At 38.7% G+C, this 27665-nt stretch overlaps 1 protein-coding gene across 1 annotated transcript; it reads left to right on the top strand.

The window, feature by feature from the left end:
- Window positions 1-27665, top strand: UTP6 (UTP6 small subunit processome component). Its single transcript, XM_069480998.1, has 19 exons — window positions 1-177; window positions 1974-2058; window positions 5383-5424; window positions 5657-5749; window positions 6718-6765; window positions 7210-7273; window positions 9029-9147; window positions 13318-13395; window positions 14173-14254; window positions 15076-15157; window positions 16443-16627; window positions 17172-17251; window positions 17992-18069; window positions 19914-20093; window positions 21076-21156; window positions 21348-21457; window positions 22995-23061; window positions 25232-25304; window positions 26336-27665. Exons 1-19 carry the CDS (start codon window positions 86-88, stop codon window positions 26491-26493), a joined length of 1797 nt encoding a protein of 598 aa, XP_069337099.1. The 5' UTR covers window positions 1-85; the 3' UTR covers window positions 26494-27665.

Below are 27665 nucleotides of genomic sequence, written 5' to 3'. Positions count from 1 at the left end.
TGGGTGTGTGCACGAGGAGGGGGGCGTCTTGCTGTGCGTGTTCACCGTTTAGGCGCTGCTTGCTGTGTTGTAGAGTTGGGACCTCATGGCGGAGATAATTCAGGAGCGTCTAGAAGACAGACTCCCCGAATTGGAACAGCTGGAGCGCACTGGACTGTTCAGTCGTGTGGAGATTAGGTGAGAGAGGGCTGGGGGAGGGGAAGGGGAAGAGCTGAGGCAGGCTGTTGGGAGTTTAGGGCGCGTGTGGCGGAGGGGGGTGTGGGGACACTGGGGTTGTGTTTTATTTTTCCTGACGTGGCGAAAGCTCATTGCCGGGTTTTGATAATTCCCAGAATTAATTTCTCAGGTATTGCAGGGTGATCCCGTCTGTCTGTTTACCACCAAACATACAGCTTTTTATGGAGTCAGGTCTTGCGGCTACACAAGGAGATAAGACCAGGGTCCCTCCCCGTCAGGAGCTAACAAGGCACTGCGTTTGGTGTGAGAGACAGACATTTTAAACATATTTATTACAGTGTTCTGTTGTAAAGATGCGAGTGCTGTGGGAGCCCCAGAGGAGTAGCTAAATCTTCCTAACTAGGTTCGACGCTGGGAACCGTTTAATTCAGGTTCATATGCTGCCCCAGAGCCTAGCCACAGCGACTGGCACAGAGTAGGCATTCGGTAATTTGTTAAAAATTACGTTTTCGGGCACGGTGCCTGCCCCTGTAGTTCCAGCTACTTTGGAGGCTAGGGCGGGAGGATCACTTGAGCCCAGGAGTTCCAATCTGGTCTGGGCAACGTACCCAGACTCCATCTCAAAAAAAAAAAAAAAAAAAAAAAATTCATTATGTTTGATAGTTTTTTTAGTTTTCTGTGACTATTTTTTCTTTTAGTGCAGTGATTGTGAATGCAGTAATGTGACTGTGGAAGTCTCAACATTTAATGAAACACAGAACTTAGCAGTGTGGATTCTTAGTGCTCAGTAGACGTTATTCTTACCATTACTGAAGGCAATCATCTGCACATCTTGCGTTAAATTCTCCTGATATGCACGTGTTGTGTGCTCACTCCTTAGCTAAAGACGCTGAATATTCTCCCAGAAGTCCTTTGTAGCAATAACCTTTTTAGGTAGAATTTAGTTTTTTTTTTTTTTCTGAGACAGTCTCGCACTGTCACCTGGACTAGAGTGCAGTAGTGTCATCATAACTCACTGCAGCCTCAAATTCCTGGGCTCAAGTGATCCTTCTGCTTCAGCCTCTTGAGTAGCTGGGACTACAGGTATGCACCACTATGCCCCAGTAATTTTTCTATTTTTTTGTAGAGATGGGGGGGTCTCACTCTTGCTCAGGATGGTCTTGAACGCCTGACCTCAAGCAATCGTCCCCCCTTGGCCTCCTGAAGTGCTAGGATTACAGGTGTGGGCCACCAAGCCCAGCCCTAGATTTTTTTTTTTTTTTTAATTTACATGTTGAAAACTCAGAAATAAGAGGAATTTAGGAAAGAATTTTTATTTATTTATTTATTTTTTTTAAGCTGGTCAAGTGAAGCAGTGGGAGTGGAGAAGGAACAAAGGAATCTGTAACTAGTTGTGATCCATTAGTTGTAAACACCACTGCACTTGGACCAACTTGGGAAGGAGATTTGATTATTAAAACCTAAGTGATCTGAATTTGGAGGAAAAGAAATCTTTATTTATACCATACATAAAATAATGTAAAAATACTTAACATAATTGGCTTTGCTGGTAGGATCATCAGTGGTCCTGGCAATTGATTAAGATGATTTTCCTGAAAGTTCAACATTGTATCCTGACGCCTTAAGAACGCAGACGTATTCATGTTAAGAGAATACTTGTTTATGAAAGATAATTGTGTTTGGGAATCGGGTTTTGGCAAATGTGTGTTTTAAATATATTCAAAATAAACTTAAACCCAAAGATATTTAACTTTTGATCTTTTCAAGTGTTATAGTTAAAATGTTTTTCTCCTCAGGGCTATCATTAGGAAGGCTTCCCATCTAGAATACAGAATACAGCGAAGAGCCCTTTTCAAGGATGACTTTATCAGTTATGTTCAAGTAAGTAAATAGCTTCATTACTTTTTAATCCTCTCACAAATTTTAAATCAGTTATAGAATGATGAGCTTAACATCAATTTTCTTCAAAATTCCAGAATTGTTGATTAGACAGGTATTTTTGAACAGGGGTAGAGGTGATCATTGGGAGTAGCATTGCTCCACTGGGGCTGTAGTCCTTGCCAAATTGAACTTTTTTTTCTCTACCTTCCTCTCTCTTCTCCCCTCCCCAAATCTCTTCTCTTCCCTCTCCCCTCCCCCACCCTCTTTTCTCTTTTCTTTTTTTCTTTCTGTTGAGTTAGTAGATCAGAGATTGCCAGAGACACAGTGTGTGTCAGATTTCAGCAAGAAATTTGCCTCTTTGTCGGTAAGATGGAGGAGTGTGAATTTGATGATAGCATATTGTTGGAAAGTTAACACTTGTATATGTAAGTCTGTCAACTTGGGAAGAGGTGTACTGCAAGATTCTTTCATCTTCTAAATGGATAGAAGGTTTGATTGAGGAAGATATTATACATATCAGACCAATTTTTAGATGGGAGGAAATAGCTAATACATTGGGTGGCAGAATCCGTATTCAGAAAGAACCGATAGCAAGATGAAATGTTTACCAAGACTAGAAGTTTTGAGCTGAATAAATAAGATATGAAACTTGGCTAAAAATCTTGTTTTTGAAAGAGATCCTAGGGCCTGTAGTAGATAGCTAACTCAAAATGGGCCCAGGGCATATTATGTCAAAATATAATCTAAGTATGTTAACAAAAATGGAGCATCAGATAAATTAGTTGAGCAGAGGACATTGAAAATGGTATGTACTCAGAAGATCTTCGTTTGAAAAAAAGTGTTTTGCGCTTATCAGTCCCCCTCTGGAGCATTATATTAGGCTTAAGACTACTATTTTTTTTTTTTGGAAACAGTCTCGCTCTGTCACCCCATGTAGAGTGCAGTGGCATCATCATCATAGCTCACTGCAACCTCAAACTCCTGGGTTCTAGCCATCCTCATTGCTTCAGCCTACCAAGTAGCTGGGACTACAGGTGTGGGCCACGATGTGTGGCTAATTTTTCTATTTTTAGTAGAGACGGGGTCTCGTTCTTGCTCAGGCTGGTCTCAAAACTGTTGAGCTCTAGCAGTCCTCCCGTCTCGGTGTCCTGAAGTGCTGGGATTACAGGCATGAGCCATTAAGCCTGTGCTTAAGACTACATTTTAAGGACATTGGAGAGGTTAGTTGGAGGGCAGCGAGGATAGAAGCCTTGTTGTGGGAGGATTCATTGAAAGAATTAGAGATGTTTAACCTTAAGGAAACTTGAGAAGTGGCAAATGATTTCACTCTTCAAATATTTGAAGAGCTACCTGTTGATTTGTTTAGTTTTAGAGTGTAACTGAAGTAAGTAGATTAAAAAAATACACAAACATATACACATACACTCTCTCTGACTGTCCTACATATATACCCCCTTTCCTGCGTACAACCATGAACATGCTATGAGACGCAAGTGGTGTTTTAAATCAGTGAGGTTCTGCTTGTTCACATTGAAAAAATAAAATTAGATCCTTTCCTCACGTAATGCATAAAAACAAATTCCTGTTGAATTGAAAAGCTTATTCTGGGGAAAAACTTTAAATCTTTTGCAAAAACTATAAAAGAATGACTTCACATAGTGAAAGATTTCTTTAAGGCTGAAAGCACAAACTATGATCAGATTAATTTGTGTTAAACATGCAATTTATTTATTTATTTATTTATTTTGAGACAGAGTCTCGCTCTGTTGCTGGGGCTAGAGTGCTGTGGCGTCAGCCTAGCTCACAGCAACCTCAAACTCCTGGACTCAAGTTATCCTTCTGCCTCAGCCTCCCGAGTAGCTGGGACTACAGGCATGGACCACCATGCCTGGCTAATTTTTTCTATATATTTTTAGTTGTCAGGCTAACTTCTTTCTATTTTTATTAGAGACGGGGTCTCACTCTTGCTCAGGCTGGTCTCGAACTCCTGACCTTGAGCGATCCACCCGCCTCGGCCTCCCAGAGTGCTAGGATTACAGGCGTGAGCCACTGGGCCCGGCCATAACATGCAAATTTTTGTGCAAAAACACTGCAAATGTGAAGAGGCAAGCCACAAAACGGGAGAAAATGTTTGCAGCACATACAGTTAGAACTACGTATGTAAACATATATAAAGAACTGCAAACCAAGAAGAAAATGACAAACAACTGGGAAGAAAAATCACTAAATCATATGAACATGCAATTCACAAAGGGGAGCCATCATTCATATTTAAACGTACGGGAAGATGTCAGTCTCATCAGCAATATGGTAAATATAGATTAAAACCAGGGCATAGTACTGTTTCATATCCATCATAAAGGCTGACATCAGTACAGAATTGGTACAATCACTTTGGGAGGTAATTTGGTGATATCCCATAAAGTTAGACAATGAATGTACCTTATGACCCAGCAATTTCATTCACACAGTAAATTGATGAGTGCCTACTATGTATACGACACTGATCTAATCCAGTGGGGTACAGGAATAAATTTAAGCAGACAAAAATTAGTGCCTTGGGGAGATTACATATTTATGGTAGGCATGGGGTACACCCTGGAGAAAGTTCCTTCTTATGTTCACAAGAGGATATGTATGAGATTATTAATTGCAGCTTTTTGTAACAAAGAAAAATTGGAAACAAATGTACATCAGCAGGAGCTGGGGATAGGTAAATTGCACATTCGTACAATGAAAGATAGCAGTTAAAATGAACGAACTTGAATTCCATGTTTAACAGGAAATAACGTTGAGTAAAAATAGGGAATGATGAGTGTAGCATGATACCATTTATATAAAATCTAAAAGTATTCAAGACAGCATTAAAGTGCAAAGTCATGTGTGGGAATGATAATGAAGTCAGTATAGTTGCTACTTCTTGAGAGGAAGAAGAGTGGAATCAGAGATGGATACATAGGGGGTTTCACCTTTATTTGAAATGTTTTCTAAAAATGATTTGAAGCAAATGTAGTAGAATACATGTAGGCTTTGATGTAGCCGTATGGTAGCTGCATGGAGTGTTCTGTGTGCTTGAAATATTTCATAAAACAATTTTTAAATGAAGCATGCAATTATAAGCTTGTTAATGGCTCTGTATTTTATAGATTTAAGGTCAATTTTCAGTGAAGTTTAGACATTTATTGTAAACTATGGTTATTTATAGCAAATTATCTTCTATTTTACTTCTTGATTTCTACTTTATGATTTTAATTAATATATTTTCTATATTTAAAAGGTTATAATTTTTTCTTGTTTCTATTTTTTTGTATTTTTTTTCCACAGTATGAAATTAATCTTTTGGAGCTGATCCAGAAAAGAAGAGCAGTAAGTAGATTTTCTAGAAGTTGGGAAAAAAATAACAGAATTAAACAGTGTGGCTGTATAGTTAGAACTTGTGTTTGGGAGACAGTGTTGTTGATAAACTGAATGGTGATGTGCCCATAATAGATATTTGCAATATATTTGCTTTATCAGTACTGTTAAATGATTGAGTAGAAATGCTGCTTTTGGAGAAACTTGATTAAACTGAGGCTTTGTTTTTTATGTTCCTTTTTAGCGCATTGGCTATTCATTTAAGAGGGATGAGATTGAGAATTCTATTATACACCGGGTGCAAAGTGTTTTCCGACGTGGTTCAGCAAAGTGGAAAGTAAGTGATCAGAGCATCCTTAACTTTAAGAGTTGAAGATATGTATTATGCATATTGTGAGCTGGATATTCTAATGCATTTATTATATTCTTGGGTATCTCAATACTTATTTTATCTTGTTTCATTTATTTATTTTTTGAGATAGGGTCTTGCTCTGTCGCCCAGGATAGAGTGTAGTGTCATCTTCATAGCTGACTGAAACCTCAAATTCCTGGGCTCAAGTGATCTGCCTGCCCCAGCCTTCTGGGCAGCTGGGACAACAGGCATGTGCCACCATGCCTGGCTAGTTTTTGTATTTTTTGTAGAGGCGAGGTCTAACTCTTGCTCAGGCTGGTCTGGAACTCCTGGCCTCAAGTGATCCTCCTGCCTCAGCTTCCCAGAGTGCTAGGATTACACGGGTGAGCCATCTCACCTGGCCCTCAATACTTACTTTAATGATGGTATCATTGCTGGAAACATTTTTTGAGCCACTTAACAAACCAGTAAGAACATTGATCTTATTACCATATGGTTACTCTGTGAGGATGGTGCTGAAAATAGTGTGTTTGATACAAAGTACACCTAAGACTTAGAGGTGGTAGATACATGGTTAGGTAGGGAAAGTATCTCAGTAACTTGATTTTCTTCAAAGTTTGGCTTTGGGATTGGTGGTACTATTAATATATAGGAAGTACTTTAGATTCTTGGGAATGACAAATTTTGTGTTGCCAGCCCTGATTGAGACCACTTAAGATCTGCATTGAACAAATTGAATAAACAACAAATTTTATCTTGGAACATGGTGGATGGGAGTCAGGGAGAGATTGAATTATCATGATTAAGAGGAAGAGTATGCTAGGCTGAGGGGTGTGGTAACACATGGGAACTTCTGAAATCTACCCTTGTTTTTTAACGAAGTTAATTTGTGCAAAGGTGTATTATATACAGAGGTCAAATTCAGCCAGCTTACTACATTGTTTTTCTTGTAGGATGATGTTCAACTTTGGCTAACCTATGTAGCTTTCTGTAAGAAATGGGTAAGTAAAGCCATGTCTTGCTCCTTCTCTATTTTCTGTTAGTCTGCCTTTTGAGCTTCATACTTGATTACTGAGCTCCATGTTTTCTCTAAAGGTGTAGGATTAACAAATGGGAAAAGATCCCACGAAGGCTGAACTTCAGTGTAACATTTGTATATCTGAATGACTATCTAAATGGCTTCTGTGTCAGATGAAAACAAAATAATTTTTATGCATATTTGTTCAGTAAAGTTGAAATTATTTTTAGATATTTAGAATGTTTATGTGTAGTGGTTTAGAGAGAAGAAAACTATGAGTGTGTCTGTATTTACTGATATGTCCCTGGCAATAGCAGATCTTGCCCCATTGGATTTTACAGTTGGTGAGGATAGTACATAATACTTCAAGAGTAATAGTGGTGATTTCTCTGTGCAGGAAGTGGAAATATTTCTTCCTCTTTTACAGGGGACCAAAACTCAACTTAGCAAGATATTCTCTGCCATGTTGGCCATTCATTCCAACAAGCCAGGTATGGTGAAATCCTTGTCAATTCCTTTTCTGTATTTTATTAATATTTAGACTCAAGCTAATTGGAATTTTTCTTGATGAACTTAAGAGAACTTATTTTGGGGACTGTGCTTAGAGAGTTGGCCTCAGCAGTTTTTGTTCCTGAATAGCTGTCTCTTAGTTCATCCCTGCCTACTGTGTCTGCAGGCAAGAAGGACTATATTTCTTTTCAGTTGATGGTAAAAGAAGCTTTTGGGTCCTTTGAGGGACATCTTATTTGGAGGCAAATTTGAGGGATTTTAAAAACTTAAATGGGAAAATATTAATATAGATTTTAGAAGAGTACTGGCATAGAGCAGGTACTCATGTTTTGTAAGAGAAAGTCTTCTCTTGTGAATAATGTATGAATGGTGTATTTTATAGTGGAGGTGCTTCAGTACCTATTCTCAGGATATTAGGCTTAACGAAATATTTTATGCTACACAAGACTCAAATAGGCTACATTTGGCACCAGTTTTCTTAGAAGGATGTAGCAGTACAGCATTGGGTGTGTTTCTTCAGCAGAGTACTCTTAGCAGTTTGGAGGCCAGTCTCTGGTTCATAAGGTGACAGTTCAGGTGTGAGGGGACGAGATCACATGAGTGGGTAGGGGAGCCACTGTGGCTTAGAAGTTCTATGGATGATCACAGCTGGGCATGGCTTCTAGAGATCCTAGAAATGTCCATGCTCAATTTCAGGAGTCATATGCTCAAGAAAACCCAAAGTAACAGCTGGCCACCATTCCTGGTCCTCCTAGTCCAGATGTAGTTACCAACCATGCATCATTTTTATCAAATGCAATCTTGCTTGGTAAGATAGCTGACTTCTGTTAAGTTTGTAGGGAAATAACTAGAATATCAATGTGGGGTTAATTTCCCATGTAGAAGGACAAAGGTTTTTAGAAAAATTGTGAACTATTCTAAATATAGAGAAAAGAGCAAAACATTTTTGTTTCATTGATTCTAACATATACATTTTTTTCTGGCTTCTTGTTGTTGTTGTTGTTGTTGTTGTTAAAGACAGGGTCTTGCTCTATTGCCCAGGCTGGAATACAGTGGCACAATCATAGATCACTGAAGCCTTGAACTCCTGGGCTCAGTGATCCTCGCTCCTCAACCTCCCAAGTGATTTTTCTGGCATTTTAACACCTTTAAAATTTGTATTTGACTTATAATAATGTTTTTCTTAGATCTGATGAAATATAATAACAGGCACTTATGTACCCATCATCCAGATTGAACATATGTTAGCATTTACCAATTTGTGTCTGTATATTTTTTCCAATTTCAAATAAAGGAACAAAACTTTGTAGTTAAAAACTCCCTCTGTCCATCCCCTTCCCCTTATGGTAAGGTTTTAAACAAAAATTCTTTAAGTAATTTGAGCACTTTGGAAGGCCGAGGTGGGAGGATCACTTGAGGCCAGGGGTTTGAGACTAGCCTGGGCAACATAGTGAGATCCCATCTCTTAACAAAAATAAAAAAAAATGAGCCAGGTGTAGTGGCACGTGCTTGTAATCTTAGCTGCTTGGGAGGCTGGGGCAGGAGGATTACTTGAGCCCAGGAGTTTGATGCTACAGTGAGCTATGATCATGCCACTACACTCCAGCCTGGACAACATAGTGAGACCCTGTCTCAAAAAATAAAATCTTTTGAGTATTAAAATTGGAGCATTGGTCTTTTCTTACGTGACTTGATTAATTTACTGAAATGAAGTCTTGATTTTTTTTCATTTGTAGCTTTGTGGATTATGGCTGCCAAATGGGAAATGGAGGACCGATTGTCTTCAGAAAGTGCAAGGCAGCTATTTCTTCGGGCTTTGCGTTTTCATCCAGAGTGCCCAAAACTTTATCAAGAAGTGAGTGTGTGAGCACATAGGGTGAGAGAGTGATGTCTAAGTTTAGTCCTCTGGAGACATATATTCTTTATTAAATTGAAAAGACTTCAATTTACGGAGGCCAGGGATAAATGTGGGGGAAGAGGAGAGGAAACATCTTTGTATTTCTTGGCCAATGGTAGGTGTTGACATTATGCAGCTTATGGGTGGGTTAGTGAGAGGTTGGAATCCCCACCTGTGAAGAGATAGAGAATTAGACTCTGGGGGGGCCAATTATAGCTCTTTTTTTTTTTTTTTTTTTTTTTTTTTTTTTTGAGACAGAGCCTCACTCTGTTGCCTGGGCTAGAGTGCCATGGCATCAGCCTAGCTCACAGCAACCTCAAACTCCTGCGCTCATGCGATCTTCCTGCCTCAGCCTCCCGAGTAGCTGGGACTGTAGGCATGCGCCGCCATGCCTGGCTAATTTTTTCTGTATATATTTTTAGTTGTCCACATAATTTCTTTCTATTTTTAGTAGAGACGGGGTCTCGCTCTTGCTCAGGCTGGTCTCGAACTCCTGACTTTGAGTGATCCTCCCACCTCGGCCTCCCAGAGTGCTAGGATTACAGGTGTGAGCTGCCTTCTTTTTTTTTTTTTTTTTTTGAGACAGAGTCTTGCTCTATTGCCCCGGGTAGAGTGCAGTGGTATCATCATAGCTCACTGCAGCCTCAAACTCCTGGGCTAAAGTGATCCTCCTGTCTCAGCTTCCTGAGTAGCTGGGAGTATAGGCATGCACCACCATGCCTGGCTAATTTTCCTATTCTTAGTGGAGATACGGGGTCTTACTCTTGTTCAGGCTGGTCTTGAACTTCTGAGCTCAAGCCTCGGCCTCCCAAAGTGCTAGGATTATTGGGAGGAGCCACCACCCCTGGCCCAGTTTCAGTTTCTTTGTATCTTTGTTGTTCTTACTTTTTTTTTTTTCTCCAATTGGTTCTCCTCCCTCCCTTCTGCCTTCTTTTGACTTCTGTTCCTCTTTTCTCCAGGTTCTTTTTTCTTTTTGTCTCTTTCTTGAGATAGATACTGTTAGTATGTCCTGACTTTCTTAGGGGACTTACTCTGTTGGAGGGTGCTCTAGCACCTTGATGGCCAAGATTTTGATTTAAAAACACCCCAAATGCTAGAAATGATATATTGTTGGAAACTGCACCCTTTTGGGAGGCATTTGTTGAGATAAAGGAGAAACTGCTATTTAGTCCTCAAATGAAAATTAAGCCTATGTGATGAAGGGGAAAAGATACAGGTTTTCATAGGTTTTGTAGCTGTCTCAACTGTATTTCTGGTCTTGTAAGTAATTTAATGATGTTTTTATATTGTAGCTTTGTATTGCATCCCTTCTTTTTACATTCTGTTAGACATTCCTTTTTACATTCTGTTAGACATTTGAGAAGGTTTGTAAGAATCATCCCTCCTCACTGTTAGTGGGGTATTGTGTGTTATTGTCATTTATATGTTTTTTGGAGCCTTTTGTAAATTTCCATACTTGTATTTACCAAAATGGAAATTTATTGCCTGTTCTTAACAAAAGATATTAGAATTTGTTTATCATAAATAATTCAGAGGAAATAGTTTTATGAAAAGAACTTTTATTTTTGAGTATAGAAAAAGTACTCATAGGCCGGACGTGGCCTGTAATCCTAGCACTCTGGCAGGCCGAGGTGGGAGGATTGCTGGAGGTCAGGAGTTTGAGACCAGCCTGAGCAAGAGCGAGACCCCGTCTTTACTAAAAATAGAAAGACATGATCTGGACAGCTAAAAATATATATAGAAAAAAATTTAGCCGGACATGGTGGCACATGCCTGTAGTCCCAGCTACTGGGGAGGCTGAAGCAGAAAGATTGCTTAAGCCTAGGAGTTTGAGGTTACTGTGAGCTATAATGGCACCACTGCACTCTACCCTGGGCGACAGCAAAACTCTATCTCAAAAAAAAAAAAAAAAAAAAAAGGAAAAGCACTCATAATCTAATTACCCATACTTCTATGCATATTATAGAAATTTGAAACATAGGTTTTATTTCTTTTTTCTTTTTCTTTCTCTTTTTTTTCTTTTTTTTTTTTTTTAAGAAAGAGTTTTGCTCTGTCACCCGTGGTAGAATGCAGTGGCGCCATTATAGCTCACTGCAATCTCAAACTTCTGGGCTCAAATGACCCTCCTGCCTCAGCCTCCCCAGTAGCCAGGCACATGCCACCACACCTGGCTAATTTTTGTATTTTCCGTAGAGATGGGGTCTTGTTCTTGCTCAGGCTGGTCTCAAACTCCTGGTCTCAAGCAGTCCTCCTGCTTTTGCCTCCCAAAGGGCTAGTATTATCGGTGTGAGCCTCCAAGCCCAGCCTATTGTTTTATTTTAGGTTTCACTGTTTGTTTCCTCTCTTGTCTGCATTCTGCTCTTAGGTCTACTTGCTCAGTTCTTTTATTTCACTTATTGTATTTTTTAGTTCTAAAATTTCTGTCATTGCTCTTGTTGGGAACATTCAGTATCCTCCTAGCTATTTGAAACTATGTATTATTGTCAACTGTAGTCCTCCAGTGATAGAACACTAGAACTTATTCCACCTATCTAGCTGTAATTTTATATCCTTTAACAAATCCCTTCATATCCTCCACTTCTGTCCAGCCTTCCCAATCTCTAGTGGACTCTGTTCTACTTTTTACTTCTGTGAGATCAACTTTTTTTAGCTTTCACATATGAGTGAAAATATGTGATGGTTAACTTTCTGTTCCTACTTATTTCACTTAACATGATGCCTTCCAGTTCCATCCATGTTGCCATGAATGACAGGGTTTCATTTTTTATGGCCAAATAGTATTACATTGTGTATGTCTACTGCATTTTCTTTTTTTTTTTTTTTGAGACAGAGTCTCGCTTTGTTGCCCAGGCTAGAGTGAGTGCCGTGGCGTCAGCCTAGCTCACAGCAACCTCAAACTCCCGGGCTTAAACGATCCTACTGCCTCAGCCTCCCGAGTAGCTGGGACTACAGGCATGCGCCACCATGCCCGGCTAATTTTTTCTATATATATTTTTAGCTGTCCATATAATTCTTTCTATCTTTAGTAGAGATGGGGTCTCGCTCTTGCTCAGGCTGGTCTCGAACTCCTGAGCTCAAACGATCCGCCCACCTCGGCCTCCCAGAGTGCTAGGATTACAGGCGTGAGCCATCGCGCCCGGCCTGCATTTTCTTTATCCATTCATCTGGTGGACACCTAGGTTGATTCTATATCTTCGCTATTGTGGGCAGTGTTGCAGTAAACATGGAGGTGCAAACATCTCCAATATGATGATTTTCTTTCCTTTGGATAAATGCCCAGTAGTGGGCTTGCTGGATCATATGGTAGTTCTATTTGTAGTTTTTTGAGAGAAGTCCATACTGTTTTCCATATTGGCTGTACTAGTTTATATTCCCACCAACAGTGTATGAGATTATCCTTTTTTCCGCATCCTCACAAGAATTTGGTTTTTCTTTTTTGTCTTTTTGTAAAGCATTTTTATGATGGCTGATTTAAAATCTTGTCAGATAATTCTAACATCTGCGTCATCTTGATGTTGGTGTCTCTTGATTGTCTTTTCTTAGTCAAGTTGAGATTTTCTTGGTTCTTGGTATAGTAAGTGATTTTCTATTGAGTCTTAGACATTTTGGCTGTTATTTTATGAGATTCTGGAGATTCTTTAAATCTTCTGTTTAGTATACCTCCTTGGATACTGCTTTGCCTCTTTGCTGCTAGATGGGATTAGATGTCCAAATTTCCCATTTGGCCTTTGTTGACACTTGAGATATATGGATAAGGTCATAAATAAAATCCCTTGCAGTAACCTTCACTGTTAGATGACAAGCTTATATACTTATCAGCTGTATTAAGGACATCTTCACCAACTTAGGACTCGAATTTACAGTTTAGTGAAGTGATGACTGAGGGTACAAACATTTTTAAAGTTTTTGATTCATATGTCTGAATTGCTTGTCAAAAGAGGATAAAATAATACCATTTTTACCATACCTTGTTAGTGTCAACTGGTTTCATAGCAAAATAAAATATAACACCCTCAGACTTTTCCAGATCCCATATTTATGGGTAAAAAAAAAATGGCATCTTACATATTTCTAATTTTTAAAAAAAGCATCTCTAAAGATTTTCAGTTTATTATTTCCTTTCTGTAGTACTTTAGGATGGAGCTGATGCATGTTGAAAAACTGAGGAAAGAAAAGCAAGAATTTGAAAAAGCCAACATGGATGTGGTAAGGTCTTAAATATTGATTGTATTGTAACTTATTAAACATGGTGTTTTGAGCCTGCTTAGGAGGAAGAGAAAATCTTTGAAATATATTTTTCTGTTCAATTTAATGTTGCCACATCTTGCAACTTTAAGATGGGTCGAGTGTTGATTTAATTAAATAAATAGGCTTAGTAATAGAAATGAAGTTTTGTGCTTTAGAAACAGATATTTGGACTAACTGAAGTGGTCTTCAAAATTATTACTGATAGAATGGCCAAATGCTATTCTTTAATACCGTATGGTCTCAGTAAGTGATTTATTAATGGGTTGAAGGATCTTGAGAAAAGTTGTGAAATGTGTGGTTCTTAGCCTCCTTTCCGTTTTTAGTGATTTTTAATGTGACAATAATTTTAAAAAAAGATTTAGTATAATAGTGCTAAAAAAGGAACTTTGCTATCATCTGTTATTGAGGTTTCCATCTCAGAACTTTTCTTATTCAAAGAAAATAATATACAGAAGGGCAAACAAGGAATATAAAACCTGACGGGTTGTGGTGTAGACGCAGAGTGAGGCCTTAAGCCATATTACCTTGCCGCTACTCCAGCAGCCTGTGAGAACACAGTTGGAAGATCAGTGATCTTATTCAAGCTGCACATTTTACATGTGAGGGAACTAGCCCAGAGAGGTGATTTGCCAGAGGTCATGTGGGCACAGGTAGTCCAGGACTGTTACTTTTCATCCTGGTGCTTTTTCTACTTACTGGCACTACTGTTGAGTTATGTTTAATGTAACACTCTAGGAGAATCTTGATTATCCTGAAGAAATCCTTCAGGGCAAGTTGGCACGGATTGTCTACAAAAATTCTGTAAGCATAATTAAAGGTAGGTATCTTTTGAACATTTTTATTTATTGTTGTTTAATTTTCAGTGTTCTTTGAGTATGAACATTTATTTTTGGTAGGGAAGTGAAACTTCTTTTCATAATGAGGAAGACCTTTAGCTAATTTTGAAATTTTCCATTAGATTGTATATAAAGTTCTATGGGAATAGTGTCCTGTTTCTTTCAGAAAAGGCTTATTTCTCCTCAGCTATAATTGAAAATTTCAGTAAGTTCTTACTGAGTACTTAACTCATGGGGAATTGAAAGAAATAGATGATTTAGTCTGTTACCTTATGAATACTCTAGAATATTAATAATGGCTTTGTTTGTATAGGGGGACTATGGGGTAACTTTGGTTTTCTCTATTTTGTCCCATTTCTCTCTCTCTCTCTCTCTTTTTTTTTTTTTTTTTTTTTTTTTTTTTTTTGAGGCAGACTCTGTTGCCTTGAGTAGAGTGCCGTGGCGTCAGCCTAGCTCACAGCAACCTCAAACTCCCGGGCTCAAGTGATCCTCCTGCCCTGGCCTTCTGAGTAGCTGGGACGACAGGCATGTGCCACCACGCCTGGCTAGGTTTTCTATTTTTTATAGAGGCAGGGTCACTCTTACGCAAGCTGAACTCGAACTCCTGACCTCAAGTGATCCTCCTACCTTGGCCTCCCAAAGTGCTAGGATTACAGGCGTGAGCTACCGTGCCTGGCCCCCATTTCTCAATTGAAAAAAAAAAAATTAACTATAGTGCTAAGAAAATGGTACTTTTAGAGTAAAATGATTCTTAAAAGTCTTATTGACAGTGAACCTCTCCTCCCCTGCTTTTTAAATTTAGGTGCGGAATTTCACCTGTCACTGCTTTCAATTGCACAGCTATTTGAGTTTGCCAAAGATCTCCAAAAAGAAATTTATGATGAGTAAGTAAAATAGTAGAAAGGTGAACATATCTATTTCTGATCTTGTGGTAAGAGTTTCAGGTTGGATGTTTAGTAGGGAGGAAAGAAGGTACCACACTAAATTCCTGAAGAAAAAGCTAAGTTTTAGGACCATTGTATCATATTAAATTTAAAAAGTATGTCTCTGAAGAAGTTTTTTGATACACTTATTTGCTTCCTTTATGGAATAGTTTATCTTTAATCATTAACAAATATATCTAAGGCTTATATAAAAATCTAACTCTTGCTTGCCTGACCTTCCTTTTATATTCATAAAATGCGAGTTATACTGATAGATGTTTACAGTTGAGTGCTGCAGGTAATTTCGTTCTGTAACGTCTGATTATATGGCTTAAGAATTACTTGTAGCCTACTTTGTGGATATTTCCATTCTCAGGTAACACCCCTTACTTTGACAGGAGATAAAATAGAACATGGATCAGTTTGTTCTTTGGATATCTACAGGGTTTCAGTAGAGGAGTAGGTTGTGCTTTTTGTCTGCATCTATTATAGAAAATCAAGAGCCCAGATACAATAAGGTTTTCCAGGACTCATGGAGGCTTGTGTTGTCATAGGTAACTGCTGATTTGACTTTTGAGAGGTAACTTAAAAAGTTAAAGTTTGTGAATGATGTGGGTTTTTGGTGGTTTTTTTTTTTTTTTTTGAGACAGAGTCTCACTCTGTTGCCTGGGCTAGAGTGCCGTGGCGTCAGCCTAGCTCACAGCAACCTCAAACTCCTGGGCTCAAGTAATCCTCCTGCCTCAGCCTCCCGAGTAGCTGGGACTACAGGCATGCGCCACCATGCCCGGCTAATTTTTTCTATATATTTTAGTTGTCCAGCTAATTTCTTTCTATTTTCAGTAGAGATGGTGTCTTGTTCTTGCTCAGGCTGGTCTCGAACTCCTGAGCTCAAACGATCCACTTGCCTCGGCCTCCCAGAGTGCTAGGATTACAGGCGTGAGCCACTGCGCCTGGCCCCTGTGAATGATGTTTGAAACATTCTCAAACTCAATAAATAAATGTGTGACAGCTCTGATCCATTGACACAATTCATACAGTGAGTGAAGATACTCTGGAGAGCCTGTTGGGAAATGGCTCTTATGGTACTGCAGTTATTAAAGAGGTGTCCTGTGTACATTTTTAGAGTATAGATAACTGTCTGTCTGATATTCTTTTTTTCTTTTTTTACTCACCGCTTGGATGAGGATCTGTTTGATATTGTGAGTTTGTTTTTGTAGGGTTGATACCAGTAAGCTGTATTTTTCAGCCTTCAGGCTCTACACACAGATGATCCTCTCACTTGGGATTATGTGGCAAGGCGAGAATTAGAGATAGAGTCACAGCCAGGAGAAGAGCCGCCTATGACGAAGCTAGCCAAATCAGTGGAGTTGGGCCGGAGGGAGGAGAGATGCTATGCCGTGTATGAAGAGGCAGTGGAGACTCTGCCAACAGGTGAACTTCACCAAATCATGGTGTGATATAGAAGTAATAGTATCCATGAGTGTGAAAATGAAGTTCCTGTTCCCACTATCAAAATCAATATCAGGAACCTCTCTGGAGTACAGTTTACATTGTACCTGGCTTTCCCACTTGTTCTTTCTCTGATTGTGAAAGGTGGAGCTTCTATTACCTTCTTCAGTAGTCGTGGTATTTATAGTCATTTATTTGGGGGAAATGATACTTAGGAAATAATTCAGAAGACTTTAAAATTATCATTCCTTAATTATCTTTTGATAGAGATTGAATTTTTATTTTGTAATATTGGAAGATAAAGGCTGAGGGGATACATAACCTGGATTTTTATATTTACACCATTGCTCCTCTGTTTTTCCCCAATATTTGAGATGTTTGGCTGTAATCAGAATAACACTTTTTTTCATCAGGCTAATTTATACTCCTCTTCAGAGGAGTTTTCCCTTTGAAGAAAAGTTACATGATGATTGTTGAACTAAGAGAATTGGTGATCTGGTCAACATAGTCTTTCTGATTTTTCTAGAGGCCATGTGGAAGTGTTACATGAACTTTTGCTCGGAAAGATTTGCTAAGAAGACAACTAATGGGTTCCTCAGAGGGAAGGTAAGGACTTAGGTTACATGGTCACAATGGCTGACTAGAAAGTGACTTTCTTTCTTTTTTTTTTTTTTGGAGACAGAGTCTCACTCTGTTGCCCAGGCTAGAGTGAGTGCCGTGGCGTCAGCCTAGCTCACAGCAACCTCAAACTCCTGAGCTCAAGGGATCCTCCTGTCTCAGCCTCCCGAGTAGCTGGGACTACAGGCATGCACCACCATGCCTGGCTAATTTTTTCTATATATATTTTTAGCTGTCTATATAATTTTTTTCTATTTTTAGTAGAGATGGGGTCTCGCTCTTGCTCAGGCTGGTCTCGAACTCCTGAGCTCAAACGATCCGCCCACCTCGGCCTCCCAGAGTGCTAGGATTACAGGCGTGAGCCACCGCGTCCGGCCGAAAGTGACTTTCTTCTGAAAGCACAGATCTTTTGGGGTCTGAGACAACTTCTAAGCACTTCATTCATGCTTTACCACTCTCTCTTTCTTTCTGGGTGACTTGTCATTCTGAAGGTTTGAGACTGGTTTGCCACCAGGTAACTGGCTACCAGGTTAGGAGGAACTCTCTTCTTTCTGGGCTCTGTTTGGTACAGCTGCCCAGTGCATCTATTCATAAGTGAAACACCATGCAGGGGCAACTCAGTCTCTTCTCTAAATTCTCGGAAAATGCAAAACTACTTTTGTTCATGTCAGAGGCCAAAGGACCCTGCTGGGATCTTGTAACGAACTGAGGGATTTTTCTGTTTTCAGAGGCTCCAAAGAACCATGACTGTATTCAGGAGGGCACATGAACTCAAGCTTCTGCCAGAATTGCAGTACAAGCAATGGGTAAGGATGTAGGGAATACATTCCCTGCCAGTTATATATACTTGATTCCAATTGTTTTGTGCCATATTAATAGTTTTATGACTAAGGCCATTTGGAAGTTTGATATGTTGAGAGCGTATACATTTGGCTGCCAGTATTTGGTGTGTGCTAAACATGAAATCCATATTAATAAAGGGAGCAATAGTGAAAAACACTCGGAACAAAGATTCACAATTTGGGTTTATTTTGTTTGTCCACTCATTCCTCTTTTACTTGAATATCCCTTTCCTGAACATATGGCTAGCCCAGATTAACCATTGATAACACTAAAGACAAATTAGATGTATTTCTGTGTTTCAGAAGCTGACATTGTAGTAAGAGGCATATTAAACGATCCATACTCCATGGTAAAGATTGTTACAGAGACCAGAATAATGTGCTACGGGAATACACAGTTCTAGACCAGGTTTTGCCACTTAATGTCTAGGTGACTTGGACAAACCGATGAACTTTTCTGACTTTGTTTACTCGATTTTAAAGTAGTGACCCTTTTTTTTTTAAATCAACTTGCAAAGTTGTTGAGAGCATTACGTGAGATAGTGTATGTGTAATGTATTTAAATACCTTTATTGGGGAAAAAAAGAACAAAAATCTTTGTTGAATGTTCTTTATTTGTATAACTCTTGCCTCTTTGGGTCCATATCATTTTTATGTTATTGCAAGTAATGTCTTGTTATTTTGTATTATAGTCTACTGTTTTTACATTAACATTTTCTCCATACTCTTTATATATATTTACATAGTGCACATGCTATATAGTAGCCTACTGTATTATTACACCAAGACTGAGATTCCTTTTTCTCATTATGGCATCTGTCTGCGAAAACCGCAGGCCTGGATAATTTCAGCTGCCCTTGCTTGAGTTATTGAATGCTGGCCAGTCACACCCTGTAAATTCACATGGGCCTCGAGTATTGCCTTGGCCGTCTTCCTCTCTTTCCAATATCATCTTTCTTTTGCATGTTCACCACTGTGGCAACTTCAGATACGCTGTGCTCCTCAAATCTCTGATGTTGCCCTTCCTAAGCACACCACCTAATTACTCATTTGGTGACCTTGCCTTGAACGAGAGTCTATAAGCATACTGCCACTAACTGCACTAACTTAAAACACTTAGCTGATTCTGTATCCATCTTTTCTCCAGATTATTCTCCACAGAATGATCTTTTAAAATTTTCAGATTATTCTGTGGCTTTCCATTGTCCTTGCAATAAAGCTGCTCAAACTCCTCAACTGTTTTTCTAGCCGCCTCTTCCAGTTCTCCAGTTTGCATCCTACCCTCCAGCCATTCTGAACTTGGATTTCCTTTCATATCCAACCTGTCTCTCACCCTTAGCCTCTTGCACATGCTGGTTGGGAGAGCCTTCTCTTTTCCTGGGGACTCCACTTTTACCTGACTAATGCCTTTTCCTCCTTAAGTCTTAGCTTACGACGTCCTTAGCGTGTAAGAAAGATTAAAATTAAAAAAATTTTTTTGGAAATGGGGCTCACTGTGTTGTCCACACTGAGTGCAGTGGTTTTTTCACAGGCATAATCATAGTGCACTGTGGCCTTGAAATCCTGGCCTCAGGTCATCCTCCTGCCTCTGCCTTTTGTCTTCTCTGTTTTTCGATAGTCCTCGTGGATAGGAGCACAGAAAGGAGGAAGTTCAGATTGTTCACTTTGTGCTTGTTTAGCAGCCATGGTAAAAGCCTTAGTGGAAAGGCTGTGTTGAAATTATTGCCTCAAATGTGGTCTAATTACCATTTACATAGATAATTTAGGTTTCAGTAATTCATTTTCCAGTGATCCTTTGTCTTATCTAGATTGAGTTGTTGTCGCACCGTAAGTACTTTATGGATGCTCTGGAGGTGGCAGTAGCTGGGACTGAATTGTTTAGAGACTCTGTAACAATGTGGCAGCAGAAGCTACAAATGCTGATTGCCTCAGAGAGCCCTGACATAGCCGTGCATTTTGAAGAAGCCTTTGTGCACCTGAACCCCCAGGTCTGTGAATTGGGTCTTTTGTATTTCCTTCTTTTGGGGAAATCTTTTAAGACTTCAGCCAAAGCTCATTTGTAATATACTTGTCTGATGAAAGCCAACCCTAGAGTGGCACTTGTTATTAAATGATGATGGTTCAAGGGTCAAGAGTAGAATTTAAATTAAAAAATATATATATTTATTTTTTTACCGCTCTTAGAATGTATAGCATGCCATTTAATAGCTTATTTTTAACCGTTTATTTGAAAATTGACTAAATTATATAAAACTTCCTATTCTATTTAGCTATTATACAAGTGAGAAATACTAACAGAGTGTTATTCTCCCTTGCATCCAAAAGTGAACACAAGCACAACTTTTAAACTAAATACATTTGTAAACCTTAGAGTTTAAAGGTCTAAATCTTAAAGCTATTACTGTGAATCTTTTTTACTCATAGGAAAAATGTATTGTAGGAGATAAAGTGGGGAAAAAAGCCGATTTCCTGCTCATCTGTGTGTGCCTCTGGGCCCTAAGTGAAGATCAGATAGTTCAGCCTAGATTAGTTAGTGCTTGTGTTACAGGTCCTAGACAGCAGAGACATGACCTGGGTAGCTGTGGGTCTGACTAGCTATGGACTATTAATTGCTTAATTAACTAAAAGATGATTGATAATGTTACAGGTATAGGCAGTATTTCCCAACAGAAGGCAACTAAAATTCACTGGAGAATGTTGCTTTGGGTGACTTGGTCAGGAGGCTGTCTGTATTTTGATATGTCATTCCTCCTGGGCAGTGAGAATTCTGTCCCGATGAGGACAGAGTGAGAATGAATCTATAATTACGGATTATTTTAGGAGAAACCTGCCTTTATAGTGATTAGTTTTCAGAACATAGCGCTGTCATTTTCTAACAATTTTTTTATTAATACCTAGTATTTTACATATTTATGAGGTACCTGTGATATTTTGTTATATGTTAATTTTTTTTTTTTTTATTATAAGCAGGTTTGTCTGCCGCTGTGGATTTCTTGGGCAGAGTGGAGTGAGAGTACAGGAAGCCAAGAAGACACTGAGGCAGTCTTTAAGGTATCAGCTCCACGTTGTAGGTCTTGTGTGGGCAGTGGGCAGATGGGTCGAGTGGTTGGCTAGCTCTGGGGTTGTTTCATCAGCAGTGCTCCTAAAGCACTGTTGAGTGGCTTGCATGGTTCTCGGAAAATTTGTTTTGATACCTATAAATTTCTTCACATTGCTTGTTTCTTTTTTCTTTTAAATTGTAGAAAGCTCTCTTAGCTGTGACAGGTGCTGACTCAGTAACCCTGAAGGATAGGTACCTGGATTGGGCTTATCGAAGTGGTGGCTACAAAAAGGCCAGAGCCGTATTTAAAAGGTACTCACAAATGTTCATAGTTGTTACTGGTCTCCCCACCCCATACTCAGCCACTCATTCCCAGATTGTTTCTATCTGACGAAGTAATCCGAGAGGCTCTTTTTCTTTCTTTCTTTTTTTTTTTTTTTTTAAGGCAGGGTCTTGCTCTGTTGCTTAGGCTTGGGTGCAGTCGTGTGATCATATCTCACTGTAACCTTGAACTCCTGGACTCAAGCAATCTTCCTGCCTTAGTCTCCTGAGTAGCTGGAACAACAGGTGCATGCCACCATGCCTGCCTAATTTTTTGAAATTTTTTGTAGAGACAAGGTCTCAGTATATTGCCCAGGCTGGAAAGAGACTTTTTTCAAGAAGTAATTTTTCAAAGTCAGGTACCTGTATTCCTAGCTACTGGGGAGGCTGAGGTGGGAGGATTGCTTGAGCCTAGAAATTCGAGTCCAGCCTAGGTGGGCAACATAGTGAAACCTTGTCTCCTTTTTTTTTTTTTGAGATAGAGTTTCACTCTCTTGCCTGAGCTAGAGTGCCGTGGTGTCAGCCTAGCTCACAGCAACCTCAAACTCCTGGGCTCAAGTGATCCTCCTGCCTCAGCCTCCTGAGTAGCTGGGACTACAGGCATGCGCCACCATGCCCGGCTAATTTTTTGTATATATATATTTTAGTTGTCCATATAATTTCTTTCTATTTTTAGTAGAGACGGGGTCTCACTCTTGCTCAGGCTGGTCTTGAACTCCTGACCTCGAGTGATCCACCCGCCTCGGCCTCCCAGAGTGCTAGGATTACAGGCGTGAGCCACCTCGCCCGGCCAAAACCCTGACTTTTTATTTATTTTTTAAAACATAATTTTTTTTCCTGTTTCTTTTTTTGAACAATAAAAACAGTTCATACCTATTGGGGTGGGGGGAAAGACAAGTAAATATTTTGTTGTAATCCCATCTTTAAGAGAAAAACCACTGATAATATTATCATTTTAAAATTTGTTTTTTGTGTAGTTGAGATTATACTGTAATCTCAATTTTGTATACGATTTTTATAGATGAATATTAGGCTGGCCTTTTTTCCCTTCAGTAAAAATTTTTCATAAACATCATTGATTAAAAGTAGCTGAATGATGTACCACTCTGTGGATGTGCCATAATTTATTTGTCCACAGTAATGCTGCTCTGATGACAATTTCTGCACAAATATTTTTTATCCATATTGGAAATTATTTCTTTATAATATATTCTTAGAAATGGAATTATTGGTCTCCAGAAAGACTTTGAGATGCAGTCAAGAGAACTTAAGACTCTAGAAGTGAGAAAGAAGAGTGCAATAAGAAAACTGGGTAGGGAAGAGTTTATTGATGGTAAACAGTAAGTCATTACTGGTTGAAAGTGTTCATTGAGTTATCAGAGTGGCCATCAGGTCAGGTCCTTCCACTGAGTGGCAGATAAGTCTTCATTAAGCATGTCGTGGAGGCACTGGCTTGGGTATTTGTATTTATGAGATGTAAGGGGCTTTCTGTCATTGTGGAAGATGACATCTCCCTACTGCTTTTTAGTTTACAGGAAAGCCGTCCATTTTCTGTCGATTTTTTCAGGAAAATGATTCAGTTTGAAAAAGAACAAGTAAGTGTTCTGTTTAAGCATTTCTTGTCTGGAAAAATGGGTTAGTGGGTTACTAATTTGTGGCAATGTTTCTATAAGCTCTTGACCTCAAGTTCAAGTGCTCAAACAATCTCTTGCCTTGGCCTCCCAAAGTGCTAGGATTACAGGCGTGAACCACCACGCCTGACCTGGCACCCTGTTTTGTACTGATTTCTGACTTATATGCCATGTGGGGGAGGGATTCACTCTCTGTTTTTTTTTTTTTTTAAACATTTTGTAAACACATTGCTATATTTTTACATAGTTTATACACATCCATTATGGGGGAAAAGATTAATAATTTAGTGTGATATGATGTAAATAATATTTTTAATGGTTGTATTGTTATTCCTAAGCATGTAGTTTTTGTAACTATTTGATTACCCATAGGTTGTTTCCAGTTTTTGATACTGAGAACAGAGCTATAGACATTTTGTTAATGTAGCTTTTTTGGGGGGAGGGATTTTTTTTGAGATACATTTCAAGGACTGGGAGTACTAATTTATTTTTTCTGGTTCTTTATGTATTGCCAGATAGTCTGCCAAAAGAGCTATACTTACTTATTTGTAAGGAAAAAGTTATAATGTAGGCAATAATAAGAAGGAATGGAAGTTATAGCAAAGCGGTCAATCATCGAATATACCAGTATATCTATTTCCTCATTGATTCTCCAAGTATTCAGTTTTGCTTTTTCTATTTTATTTTGATATTCTGATTATTTATTATTTTTATTTGAATTTTTAGAAATTACTAGTGAGGTTGAACTATTTTTCATGGTTTGAATCATGGTGTGAGTCAAGCATCTGTTCAAGTCTTGCAGTAAGGAAATAGTATAGCATAATGTTTGATAGCCAGGTTTTGGATTAATAACATAATAGTTATGTGCCTGGGCAAGTCACTTCTAAGCCTTGCATCCTCATCTATAAAGGAGGTCATTATATTGTTTTAGAGTGTGAGAGTTGTAAGGCCAAATGGGATACTGGATAGAAAGGACTTTGCATAGTACCATGAACATTATGAGCCCTTCACAAAGTATGATTCTGTTTTTCATGCATTTGTAAAAATGAGGTTAAATTGACTTTCTATAATACAATCTCAGTGAAGGGAAATATGAATGAGAAAATAGTCATTTTACTATACAAAAGGATTTTTAAATTGAAGATGTTAATCTACTTTGAAAATGAAACAAAGAATACATTTAAAAAAAAATAGAGGTGAAAAATTAGGCCAGACGTGGTGGCTCACACCTGTAATCCTAGCTCTCTGTCTGGGATGTTGAGGTGCGAAGATCACTTGAGGTCAGGAGTTTGAGACTAGACTTGAGCAAGTGTGAGACCCTGTCTGTACTAAAAATAGAAACATTGGCTGGGTGTTGTGGCATGTGCTTGTAGTCCCAGCTACTCAGGAGGCTGAGGGAGGAGGATTGCTTGAGCCCAGGAGTTTGAGGTTGCTGTGAGGTAGACTGATGCCATGGCACTCTAGCCTGGGCAACAGAGCAAGACTCTGTCTTAAAAAAAAAAAAAAAAGAATTAGCGGTTATTGATTGTAAAGTTAGTTTCAAATATTCTGCTAGGTGCTTAATTAACATTTTAGTTTAATACTTGTAGTTGTGCTAATTACTACCCTTGTTTTATAGGTGAGGAAATGTTTAAGGTGAGAGAGTTTAAAAAAAACTTGCTGAAGGTTGTATATCTAATATTTGTTTAGACTTTGCCTTGATAAAAGAAGTTTTAAGGTGGATATAACTAGTATGTGCCAGAGCCCAGATACTGAAAAGGAAGAAATCCTTAGTCATGAGAGTATAACCTTCTCCATTCAAAAAAAATTTAAATCCTACTCATCCCTCAATGCAATCAAATATTATGTTTCCTGTGAAGCTGCCCATGTTCGCTTACTTTTTCTAATTGGGCTTTTCTCCATGCTACCAGAGCAAAGTGTTTTTATGTTTGACATTTATTTCACTTTGGTGTGTAGTACCTTTGACCTTTTTTCTGGACAGGTTGAGAGCCAGGCTGTATTCATCTTAAACCCTAACCCACCTTCCCCTTCAAATACCTAACAGATTGTAGCTGCTTAACAATATGGTTGAAATGAGTTTGCAACATTATAAAATAGGCTTTTGAGTGAAGATTGTCTGATTATTTTTTGTTAGGAATCCTGCAAGATGGCAAATATAAGAGAATATTATGAGAGGGCTTTGAGAGAGTTTGGATCTGTAGATTCTGGTAAGTAGACTTTGCTCACAGACACATGAGCGTTTGAATTTGCAATGATCAATTACTATGGTTCAAATGGGGTTTCTTAGCGCTTTTTTTTTTGCCTCATGGCCCTTTTTTAGAATAAAATTTGAATCCTGACTTTGCCGCCTCCTTTGTGTTGTGCATAAATACTTGAACACGTAATTCTGCCATAATTTCAAGTTCACAAGCTCAAGGGTCCGTGGGTTGTCTTATGAAGAACTCTGAATTAGAGAAAGATTTGCTTGGCTTAGTTCTCTGAAAAAAATGTATTTTAAGGAAAAATTTAATAAGGTAGGTCATAACAAAAAGGAATGGGAGCTATAACAAAGGGTTAAAGGTGGAGTGCTAATTGGCATTCGTTGTCATTGTTTATCACTGCATTACCCTCATTTGTAGGACTTGTACAATATACTTGTGGGTATAGGTATGTAAAGTCTGGGGCCTTATTTATGAACTCATGTATAGCTGATACGTATAGTTAATAAACTCACATTTTAAAAAATATCCTAGCTCCTACTGGTTTCCACAGACAACTTTTCCTGGTGAAGTGAATGAATGTGTCATTTTTGCTCACCCAAGCAAATTTTATTAAGCATGGTAACAAGGTTACAGTGAACTCGTTGAGGTCAATTTTGCCTTGAAAGAAACTCAGCAAAATCTTCGGTCTTGGAGTAAACACTATGTGATTGTCTCCATGTGCATGGTAACGGTAAATCTTTTATTTAAAAAAAAAAAAAATCTTCCCTCTTTAAAAGTTTAGTATTTGAGTTCATTAAATAACAGAGACTGTCTTGATTAATGTCAAGATTTTTTACTTTAAAAAAAGTCTTTCACTTACACATTTAGTGTAAAGAAGCTAAGAGAGAGGTATTGTTTCACATAGGGTGTTAGGGAAATACCAGTAAGTTAAGTTTCTTAGAAATTAAGTTGAATGGGTATTAAATAAGTTTGCCTAATAAAGCCTTGTCACTTGTCTAATTGTTTATTGACAGTAATTTTTTCGGTTCCTTTTAAAGATCTTTGGATGGATTACATCAGAGAAGAATTGAACCACATCTTTGGTAGACCTGAGAACTGCGGACAGATCTATTGGCGAGCCATGAAAATGTTGCAGGGAGCGTCAGCAGAGGTGTTTGTAGCTAAATATGCTATGCATCAAACTGGCCATTTGTGAAGAGGAAGAATACAGCCAACTTTGTGAAATAGTGTTGCAAGCCCTTTAGGCAGATTTGTATTTTTTTTTTTTTTTGTGACAGAGTCTTGCTCTGTTGCCCAGGGTAGAGGGCAGTGGCATGATCATAGCTTACTGCAGCCTCGAACTCTCGGGCTCAAGTGATCCTCCTGCCTCAGCCTCCTGAGTAGTTGGGACTACCACCACACCTGGCTGATTTTTAATTTTTTTGCGGGAGATGAGGTCTCACTGTGTTGCCTAGGCTGATTTTGAACTCCTGACCTCAAGTGATCCTCCTGCCCCAGCCTCCCAAAGTGCTGGCATTACAGCCATGAGCCACTGTGCCCAGCCCAGATTTGTATTATGAAAGAAATCTGTAATATGCTCAGAGATGGCAGACAGGATGACTGTTTGATTTTGAGACGTGCATTAATTTTGTGTTAACGTGTTAATCTTTAATTCCAGAAAAGAGAACTGATTTAATGGCTGCTTGTTGAGGCCAGACATACCATAGGTCCTAAATGTTTTCTAGAATATATGGAAATCATACAGCTGAGCTTCATTTATTATCCCAGGTCAAGCATGAGTATCTCTGATCTAGACCTAAGAGCCAGTTCAAATGGAGGAGAAAGTACAGTTTTGTGTGTTTATTCTCTCCATATTATAAAAGTATACCTGGTATGTATTTGTTCTAGAAAATATGGAGGAAATAGAATGGTGTAGAGAGAAAAATAAAAGCATCCTGTAATCCATCTAGAGTTAAACCCAGTAATTTTATTTTCTTTATCAGAATTGGATTTATATTATTATTTACTCATTTATTCAAGAAATATTTGAGTGTTTGTTATGTGCAAGAAAGAAGGGAGACCTTTGGGGGGGGAGGGAGGAGTTTAAAAAACAGAGCTGGATGCTCTGAGAGCTGGTTGAAGCAGCAGAAAAGGAGTTTCTGGGTATCTGGGGAAAAGTCCTTTAAGAAGGTTAAGACCATTTAAAAGTCTTCTATCTTGGGGACTGATGAGCAGAGAAGTGTTAGCATTGACATCTGACAGTGGCATTACTGGACCAAAGGATATAACTTTTAGATAATATTGGTATCTGTTGCTAATTAGTTCTTTCTTTCAAGTGATTTTATATAAGTGTCAACCCTTGCCTACATTGGGTATTATATTTTTTAT

The sequence above is a fragment of the Eulemur rufifrons genome, chromosome 9 (genome assembly GCF_041146395.1).
Source record: "Eulemur rufifrons isolate Redbay chromosome 9, OSU_ERuf_1, whole genome shotgun sequence".
In the NCBI taxonomy this organism is placed as follows: Eukaryota; Metazoa; Chordata; class Mammalia; order Primates; family Lemuridae; genus Eulemur; species Eulemur rufifrons.
Note: the sequence above shows the minus strand (reverse complement) of the source record. Positions and strands in the feature narration are given on the sequence as shown.